This window comes from Rhamphochromis longiceps, unplaced genomic scaffold (genome assembly GCF_057381845.1).
Source record: "Rhamphochromis longiceps isolate RC_006_pf unplaced genomic scaffold, R_longiceps_female_GT1.1 unmapped_scaffold_5, whole genome shotgun sequence".
Classification (NCBI taxonomy): domain Eukaryota; kingdom Metazoa; phylum Chordata; class Actinopteri; order Cichliformes; family Cichlidae; genus Rhamphochromis; species Rhamphochromis longiceps.
In genome coordinates, this window is record NW_028187225.1 from 492,173 (window position 1) to 502,172 (window position 10,000).

General features: G+C 40.7%; 1 protein-coding gene and 1 long non-coding RNA gene across 2 annotated transcripts in view; one reads left to right on the forward strand and one right to left on the reverse strand.

Annotated features, from left to right (window-relative positions):
* Window positions 1–2,051: 2,051 nt before the first annotated feature.
* On the forward strand, window positions 2,052–3,047 carry LOC146640563 (nanos homolog 2-like). The gene has a single exon (XM_085400102.1). The coding sequence runs from the start codon at window positions 2,124–2,126 to the stop codon at window positions 2,622–2,624; it is 501 nt and encodes a 166-aa protein (XP_085256228.1). The 5' UTR covers window positions 2,052–2,123; the 3' UTR covers window positions 2,625–3,047.
* Window positions 3,048–8,955: 5,908 nt separating this feature from the next.
* LOC146640564 (uncharacterized) overlaps window positions 8,956–10,000 on the reverse strand; it is a 4,275-nt gene continuing 3,230 nt past the window's right edge. The window contains exon 3 of the long non-coding RNA XR_014910021.1: window positions 8,956–10,000. This exon is cut by the window's right edge and continues 53 nt beyond it. This is a non-coding gene — a long non-coding RNA (uncharacterized LOC146640564).

Sequence of the window (10,000 nt, forward strand, 5' to 3'; positions counted from 1 at the left end):
CAGGATTTAATGAATCGATATCGCTTCATTCAAGCTACTCACCCGTCTCTATCCACCTCCACTTCCAGCTCGACCACGGACAGAGGTCCCGCCCCTCACTATCTCTGATTGGTTTAGACCACGAAGGGGAATGACGTGTGTCTGTTGTTGAACACATGGACGTCTGTCGCTTGGCGAGCGATCGGGTGGTTTAGCGAGTGTCAGCCTCTTAAGTTTAAGACAAGCCCGGCTGCTTTTTAAGCGACGCGGCGCTAGCTACCCAGCTAGCTCAGTACACAGGAACTACTTCCGGTAGTTATACAAAATAAAAGCGTCCCCCATTATAATCCGCTATAATGCCATACTTCCGCTGCGCGCGCCGTTGATATATACCTTGGCTTTACATTAATTGTGAGAAAACAAAACAAACAAATAACTCACCGTTGAGTCGATTGTGAGGTAGTGTAAAGACGAATGAATCGGCTGGGTTATTGCACGCTGTCAACTGGTCTGTAGTGTAGGATTTGTCGATATCTGACAAGTAGGCCAACCACAGGGACACAGCGGCCGCCTCCATTACTCCCGACATACCACTAGAGTGAGCCAGCACACCACAAATGAAGTTTTCTTGTTCTCCATTCATTTCAATGGGAAAAAACTTGCATTAAAATATTCATATTTAAAAAACTATAGAAGTAATAAACACCAAAAGTCATAGCAACTCATTCCAGCTCCAGCCGCACACAATGATATATCATATGTGAACCTTGTCTCAAAACTGTGGGGCGAGTTAAGGTCCAAAATAAACACCAAAAGTCATAGCAATTAGATGGAGTCATTGCTTTGGCAATGACTCCATCTAATGGTTAAATTTCTGAACTGCAGGCTCAGTAAGTAAGTAAGTAAGTAAGTAAGTAAACTTTATTTATTAAGCGCTTTTCACAGACAGACATTCACAAAGCAGCAGTGATGAGACGCAGGTCTTGCGTCCATGACTGCCCTCGCGAGTTAAAGACAGCTGCAGTGTTTGTGTTTTCTAACTCAGGTGTCTCAGCTGAAGAACTGCGGGGTGATTTTAAGAAATCCCCTGTCAATTGGTTATGAGCAAAAATTGTTTCTATAAAATAAAAATTAAAAAAACACAAAAAAAAACCCCAGTTTCAACCGTAACGTGAAGTACACATTTTATTATTTTTTTCCTTTTAGTGAAAGGAAACAGCCGTCGCCGGTATGCTAGTGCGCACGCTCCACCCCCTCCTACGCCTCTTTCCCCCCCTTCTTTTTGCTTTGTAAATAAACAGAAATGTGACTTTTGCTTCATAAACAGTTTGACAAACAAGTGGTGCCTGCAGGGTGTATATTCATGGTATAACCGGCATAAACACAGCCTCACTTCGTGTGTGATTGTGCAGGAAATACAACTGTGCGCTCAGCTTCGAAAAAGGACCGCATCTATCCATTTATCCTCATCTCACCTCTATGTATGTGCTCTCTTTGAGCGCAGGTGCGGCTCTTTGCTGTGACACATCTCTAATGTAGTCTAGACGCTCCGGCGCCAGGGGTCATCGGGTGACACACACACACACACAAACAACAAGTAACACAACATGGACCATGAACTCTGCGTGACTCAACTATACCAAGACAGTTCACCTATTACGAGCCTTTAAAGTAAGCTTATTGCTAAATAGTCTTGATATTTAATCAACAGGTAAGGTAACACCTGATTCTGTTCACATGGACGGAGTTTTTTCAGTGCTAAATAGTCTGCACATCCCGGCTCTTATTATTTATTTTGCTGCGTTATTTTGCAAAATTATCTAATCTAAAAATAAACTACATAAATGAGTGCGATGCAATATTTTGCTCTTGGTGTTTTCAGTCCTTTATGTCCATCTTATGTGTCATTTTTTTCTGTTATCAATCAACCAACCGATCATTCGATTAAAGGCCTGTCAACGGGCTTCGTAAAGGTTCTTTTAAGGTCACCAGAAAGCTACATAAAGACTGCACCTGCACCTGCACCAAAGTTCTTTTTTTTTTTTCTCTCTATCTCCGAACATTGTTGCATTTTAAAACCATCTTCAGTGAGCTATAAATATGAGGCGCTCCAAACACACTCTCAGTTTTACTTCTGCCAAAAAATGACCACAATGCCGAGACGACTGGAGGTCCAGAACTCGATCCTCACTGGTGGGGACAGCTTTAACATGTGGCACGACTACATGAATCTGAGCCAAGTGTTCGAGAAACTGTGCAGCAACCGTGAGGTTGATAACCGAGACACCGAGCGTCCAAAGAAGGGACAAGCGCCCCCTTGGAGTAAGGTCCACACTTCCACTCGGGGGAAGAAATCCTCCAAAAACTCATCACAGTCCAGTCCGACCAGCAGCGCGTCGGACACCAGCAGCAGCGCCTCATCCTCGGACTACTGCCGCTTATGCAAGCAGAACGGGGAGACTCCGAGGGTGTACCTATCTCACAAGCTCAAATCAGACGACGGGAAAGTTTTCTGCCCCGTCCTCCGGAACTACACTTGCCCGATCTGCGAAGCCACCGGTGACAGCGCTCACACACGCAAGTACTGCCCGCAGATGAAGTGCGAGGCTGCTGGGAGGATGCAGACCGTAGGCAAGTTCTGGTAGCTGCTGAAAACTGAAGCTGCGAGAAACTGTACATATTTACCGAACTGTTTGGGGTATGTGTTCGTGTTGGCAGAGACCGTTTCAGTTCCAAAGACTGTTTCAAGTTTGACTGTCAAACACTCCGCTGCAGTCTGCAGCAAGGAGCCCTCATCCATCACATCTGTGGAGCCCCGAGCCGGGGTGAGCGCTCTCAAACCTCGGTAAAAATTAAACTCTTTAAAGTCCTCGAGTGTTTATTGTTGTTGTTGTTATTGTTGTTGTTGTTGTTGTTTAATATGATACAATTTCGGGGGTACTTCATAGGTCACAAGTGAAACACTAAAGTGGCTAACCTTTCTGTGGAATTAAATAGATTTCTAAAAATGTGCCCATAGTGTCAGTGCGCGAGTCTTTTAGTTAAAATGCAAATGCTATATTATCCCTCATGTCAGACAGATTATTCGACAAAAACGTCAGTATTTTGTCTTTTTTTTTTTTTTTTTGGTATTATAGAAAATTTTTAACTCACATGCAACTCTTCCACTTGAAGTTACAGATGTACCTGAACTCACCAGAGAACATGCGTCATAAAAAAATAATTAAATTAAATTAAAAGTAACACTTCAAGGCAAAAGTGAAACGATTATGTGAAGTGAGAAATTGAATTAAGGTTCAATAGTTTTAGTTTCAAAATAGAGGGGCTGGGGAAATACAGTATACAAGGTCAAAACAGAGTTTGTACAAGTTTGTACAAAGACAGCTGCAGTGTTTGTGTTTTCTAACTCAGGTGTCTCAGCTGAAGAACTGCGGGGTGATTTTAAGAAATCCCCTGTCAATTGGTTATGAGCAAAAATTGTTTCTATAAAATAAAAATTAAAAAAACACAAAAAAAACCCCCCCAGTTTCAACCGTAACGTGAAGTACACATTTTATTATTTTTTTCCTTTTAGTGAAAGGAAACAGCCGTCGCCGGTATGCTAGTGCGCACGCTCCACCCCCTCCTACGCCTCTTTCCCCCCCTTCTTTTTGCTTTGTAAATAAACAGAAATGTGACTTTTGCTTCATAAACAGTTTGACAAACAAGTGGTGCCTGCAGGGTGTATATTCATGGTATAACCGGCATAAACACAGCCTCACTTCGTGTGTGATTGTGCAGGAAATACAACTGTGCGCTCAGCTTCGAAAAAGGACCGCATCTATCCATTTATCCTCATCTCACCTCTATGTATGTGCTCTCTTTGAGCGCAGGTGCGGCTCTTTGCTGTGACACATCTCTAATGTAGTCTAGACGCTCCGGCGCCAGGGGTCATCGGGTGACACACACACACACAAACAACAAGTAACACAACATGGACCATGAACTCTGCGTGACTCAACTATACCAAGACAGTTCACCTATTACGAGCCTTTAAAGTAAGCTTATTGCTAAATAGTCTTGATATTTAATCAACAGGTAAGGTAACACCTGATTCTGTTCACATGGACGGAGTTTTTTCAGTGCTAAATAGTCTGCACATCCCGGCTCTTATTATTTATTTTGCTGCGTTATTTTGCAAAATTATCTAATCTAAAAATAAACTACATAAATGAGTGCGATGCAATATTTTGCTCTTGGTGTTTTCAGTCCTTTATGTCCATCTTATGTGTCATTTTTTTCTGTTATCAATCAACCAACCGATCATTCGATTAAAGGCCTGTCAACGGGCTTCGTAAAGGTTCTTTTAAGGTCACCAGAAAGCTACATAAAGACTGCACCTGCACCTGCACCTGCACCAAAGTTCTTTTTTTTTTTTCTCTCTATCTCCGAACATTGTTGCATTTTAAAACCATCTTCAGTGAGCTATAAATAGGTCACAAGTGAAACACTAAAGTGGCTAACCTTTCTGTGGAATTAAATAGATTTCTAAAAATGTGCCCATAGTGTCAGTACAGGATTGTGAACATCGCAACGCAAAGTTTTTGATTTCTCTCAAAACATATATTTCTTTTCATGCTGAACAGATAATATCTTTAATTTGAGTCAAAGTGATTTGCACTTGAACACGCCCACCAGAAATAGACCGGGACCCATTTTTATTCTGCATGGCTGCTGGAAACATCATGTCACATCTTTGATTAATTTCATCTGAAAATAAACGTAAGTAAAGCCAAGTGTGTTACAAAAGCTTTTATAATTTGTATTGCCAAAATCGCAGAAAATAACCCCATTTAAGCTGGGTCGACAGCCACCCCTAATTTTTGCATGATTGTAGCTGCTAGCTATAAGCTAGCTAGCTATCCTGCGCAACGTTAGAACTGGTTACCAGAAACCGACCATCACAGTCGGGAATACAAGTTAGTATACTGGTAAAAAACGGCTTTTTGCCTAACTAGCTAGCGTTACCACGATGCATCGGTGGTGGATAAAGCTAGCTAGCATAAGTTCATAGTTCATAACATTCATAGTATAACTCCGTGCTCCGCTTCGTTTGAATTTTTCTGGTGAGCTCGCGGTTTCTAGACACAAGCTTGTGTTTGTGCGCGCACGTTTGTCTCTCTTCATATAAATATCTGTGTGTTATGTGTGTGTACACCGAGCGCAAAAGATAATTATTAATGTGCATGATTTAGAGACAGAAATAACAAGCCAGCATATAAGATCAATGACATAAGACTAATTCCTTCAATTGACTTTCAGGCGCAGCTCGGAAAAATGTGCATTTTCTGAAGAAATTTTAATTTTAACAGCAAAAAATTGACCCTATGCCAAACTTAGTCGCTAATGGCTGGTCTGTAGACTGTTTGGTATGTCATGTTACGTATTTCTTGGTTTTTCTATGTAATGTGTTTTATAGAGAAGTAACATTATTCTTTTTTTTCTGTATGCTTTCAGAACCACAGATCGCTCCATCCATTCCATGGCTGAAGCATACATTTTCATTTAATCTGAAGAGGTATCATTTTGCATTTACACTGCACATCCTTTTTAAACATTTCATAATAATCTAGACTCTCCCTCATTATCCTCTCATTCACCTTGCTGATGTGTTGAGGACTTGATAAAAGAATACATGGTATGTCCATATCTGTTCTGTCTCTACATGAGATGCAGTCTCTTGATGTAAATTTGACAACTCTGCTATTAAATGCAGTGATTAATGTAGGACAGCAACGATTAATCAACTCATCAAGTTAATATCTTAGGGTTCTGTATTGTTTTCTTTTTTTTTTTCTTGGGCTTTGTGGAACATTTATGAAAATGTTCCACCATTGATTTAATTTAATGATTATGCAATTCACAATCTGATTAGTCAAATAATTGTTCTAATAGTCTGTGACCAAACAACTATCAAAATAGTAGTTTATTATGGTCAAAGATTTATCAGGTGTGCCAGACTTCAGTTCTTCACTTGTACATTTTGTTCCATATTTTACCTCAAGATATCCCAGAAAGATGAAGCTGAGGAAGAGCTGCAGAGTACCACCATGGCACTCTTCGTCTTCAGGGACAACTCAAGCCTCCTACATCAGCCTCGAGACATCGGGATAATCATTGATGGTGTGGAAGTCCTGAATGAGTTGCCTTCTGTGGCAGCTGGAGTGGCAATGGTCTTTGGACTCTGTTATGCTCTTAATATGGAATATCCACGAGGATTCAGGTTCACCTTTGAGGCTCTTCAAAAGATTATGATGGAGCTTGACTTTAACAAGATGACCTCTAAGATTCGCAAACTTAATTGTGAACTTAACACTGCACAGTAGTGTGTTTGCATGCATGTGTGCATGTGTATGTGCACATGCATGTGCATGTGTGCTTGGTTGGCCTGCAGTGGTATTCTACATTCAAAATTTATAAGAACACCCATTTGAAAGGGAGATTTAAGTTGATTTCATTGATACATGTGTAGATTTTTTTTTTTTTTACATTGTACAGGCACAGTGCACATATAAACATTTTTGAGTACTTGCAAATTGGTTTAAAAAGAGTTTTTATAATGGTTTTATGCCAGTTTTAGACAGGTTGCAGGTTTTATACTGGTTTTCAAAAGATTGCAGGTTTTATAAAACAAACATTTCTCTAATCATTTCTGCCGTAGCACTAAATCTGTATATTACTAATCCTCTCTATTGATTATAGTTAAAATGGTTTGGAACAATAAATAATTTTGAAACAATTGGTTGGCCAACTGTCTTGTTTTTTATAGGAAATGCAGAGCATTTTTGAACTGAAATGAAATGTAAAAAATATAGTTTGAATATATGTAAATCAATTACCTGGCTTCAACACAAACATATTAGTTCATGTTAATTTGGTTCGATGTGAATACATTAGGTTGGTTAAATTTCAATATATTAGCTTGGTTCAATAATTAAAATATGGTTCTATGTAAAAAAATCAATTTGGATCAATGCAAAATTTAAAGTTTCAGTCAAGTCTAGTAATATTGTTTATATCAACATAAAAGTATCAGGTCATATCAAGTGACTCAATTTGGATTCTATAAAGCCAAATATTTTGGATGTGACAACTGGACATCATTTTTTTTAATTTGAATAGGGTTATTTTTTTTACAGTGTAGTTTATTTCTCACAGTTTTTTAAAAATTCTCTTGCTTTATGGTTCTTAGCGCTGTTACCAGTCTTTGCATTTATCATCATTTTTTCTCTTTTTTCTTTCATGTTACACAAACATGATTACATATTGCATATGAATCAAGGTTGCGCAGAGGTGGTTGCATTTCCCAGACAATCATGCAAAATATATACATTTCTTTTTTTAAAAATGACATGGTGCGACAGGACTGTAGCACAGTAATACAGCAACATCAGAGGCAAATTCCATTCAAGTTTTGCAAGCCTAGCTTTGAACTTTATTTAAATAAACGGCAGTGACTCGTTATGACAAGGATCATTCTTAATCTCACTCAAACCATGCTGAACGGCTCTAACCCAATTAGGAACATAGGGTTGTTGTTTTTTTTGTTTTTTTTTTAAAAAGAAAAGAAAAACATAACTGAACACAACAGTATGTCAGTGCAGTGACTAATCAGGCAGTACAGTTTCAGGAACCGTTTTAACTGAGGCAGGATGGCATTTTGGTTTTTAAATGGGCATTTAAAACCTGAAATAATCCTAAAGGCTTAGACAAAAAGGTGACATTTGTTTTCGAAATTGAGGTGATGGGCATCTTAGTCGCTGTCACTCCTCTCTCCTCTCTGGAGCAGCCTCTTTCCACTGGAGGGCACGGGAACCTCATGCTTCACTGAGACCTTTGACTTGCTTTTGCTGTCCTTGTCAAGCAGCTCCAAACCGTCATTGATCTTCTTCAACATCTCGTAACGCTCACGCCCACGAACAGGGAGGAGAAAAACCTCCTTGTCGTCCCCCTCAGCACTGGAGGTACATTTGGACTTCTTTGTGGATGTGGTGTCAGGAGGTGGTGCGCTCTTTCGTTTTTTCGCCTCTTTGGTGCCGCTCTCCTTCTTCTGTTTATTGTCCTCCTGTAGCTGTAACAAAGAGGGACGAAATAACAAAAAAGAGAAACATATTTGTCAAGTAATTTTACCCCCCCCCCCAAAAGTGGCATTTAACATGATGATATTCTATTGCCTTCTGGGGGAGGGAAGGAACAGCGGTTTTTCTTTTGAGTTTATATTCAAGTTTTCTCCTTCTTGCCCCCTCTGGTGTACAATTTCTTCCTTTTTCCTGTTTAAAAAGAGTTCACATATTTTGTCATTTGACTGTAAGCAGTGCAAGGAGGAGATGCTCGCTTTTTGCATGACAGTCTGCCACTTCAGTCTTCCCTTTCTTTATAAGGCTGGAAAATACTTCAGACCCCTCCTCAGGCAGTAAGGGGCCTGAGGTGGGGTCTGAACTGTGGGTACCGGTATGAGGAGAGAAGGGGGACAGGACTGGATAGTGGCTTAAAGTTAGGATTTGGTTTGATTAGGTGAGCCGGTTTTTGGTTGTGTCTGCTTATGATTTGAAACAGGTCTGAAATGAGAGAAAGAGGAGTTTGTTCCTGGGGAATTATAAGACAGTGGTGTCCCGTTTTCCTTCTCATTAATCATATGAGAAGAATGAAGGCGTTTTAAAGATTTTTGAGTTGAGGTTTGTCCTTCTGCAGCTATCAGTTTTCTAAAGAACTCGTCCTCCTCATACTGCAGAGTGTTTAGGAAACTTGGCTCAGAGCTGCAGAAGTTCTTGACTGTCGTACATTTGTGGTTAGTCTGATGAAACTCATTTTCAGTGTACTGACTGAAAGTGAACAGCGGGTCCTGACTCCACGTCTGTGGTAAAGGGTTAGGGTGTTGAAAAAAGATCAGGGAACCAGCAATCGCCGGTTCCTTGAGATGAACTCTCCACCGTGGGACAGGATGGTGGTACCCCTGCCCCAGTTCAAAAAATTGCCCATCTTGGGTTTACGCGCATCTACTGAGCTCTTCGCGACGTTTCGGCGTTCCTTCGCCTTCTTCAGGCCGAGCTCAGTGTGTCTGTGTTGTGTGCCTTGTGCCAGAACTAAACTGAAAATATTAGAGCAATATTTCAATGAAATATCCTGAAACGCGTACCTTCACTCAGAAATCGGGGCTGGGGAAACAAAAGCAGAGTCTGAAAGTTTGAGGACAAACAGTCAAATCTTTTTCTCTCTCTCTTTTTTTTTTTTTTAAACATGTCATAAAGACGAGACCCACAAACTCAGTATGTCTACTCATTAGCTACCTTGCATTATAAATATATAAAGTTTTAAAAAGTGCTTATTAAAAGAAACTATAGTGATGTGATAACTTCCAGCAGTGTCATTCTCATTTTTGTTCTTGACCAGCATTAATACGAAATGTCAGGGAGAGCAAAACGGTCGTCCTTCACAGTCCTCCTCCAACACTGACAAGGATTGTCCACAAAAAACCCCCAAAAAAACCCCCCAAAGAACTGGTCTCCCATTAACATTCATTCAACGTGTACACAAAGATAGACGTTTTTGGAAAAGCATAGTTAATACAAAAGGAGACTTCTCAAACTAAAGAGGAGAGTATTGGCGACTGGTAACACACTGCTGCTGCGACCGACTGGAACACAAGACGACAGGTAAAAATTAAAATAACTAGCAATAATTAGGGGTTAGGTTGGTGTCTAGGTGGGGGTTTTGGTGGGTGCCGGACGCTGTGGCGAAGAGGCCACGCCGATGGCTTCTTCGGTTCTGGAGATATGGCGAATCGGACCAAAAAGGATGGGACAAAACGGTCCCAATCGGAGAAAGGAAGGTGCAGAGGGCCTGGGTCCACCACCACTGTACTCAGCAGGCCCTGCCGGGTCGTTAGACACGCAGCATGGCAGGGATTGGTGACATAACATGTAGCAGTTTCCCTTCACAGAAGCCTCTGCAGCAGGTGGGTAGAGGAGCAGGCAGCAGAAGC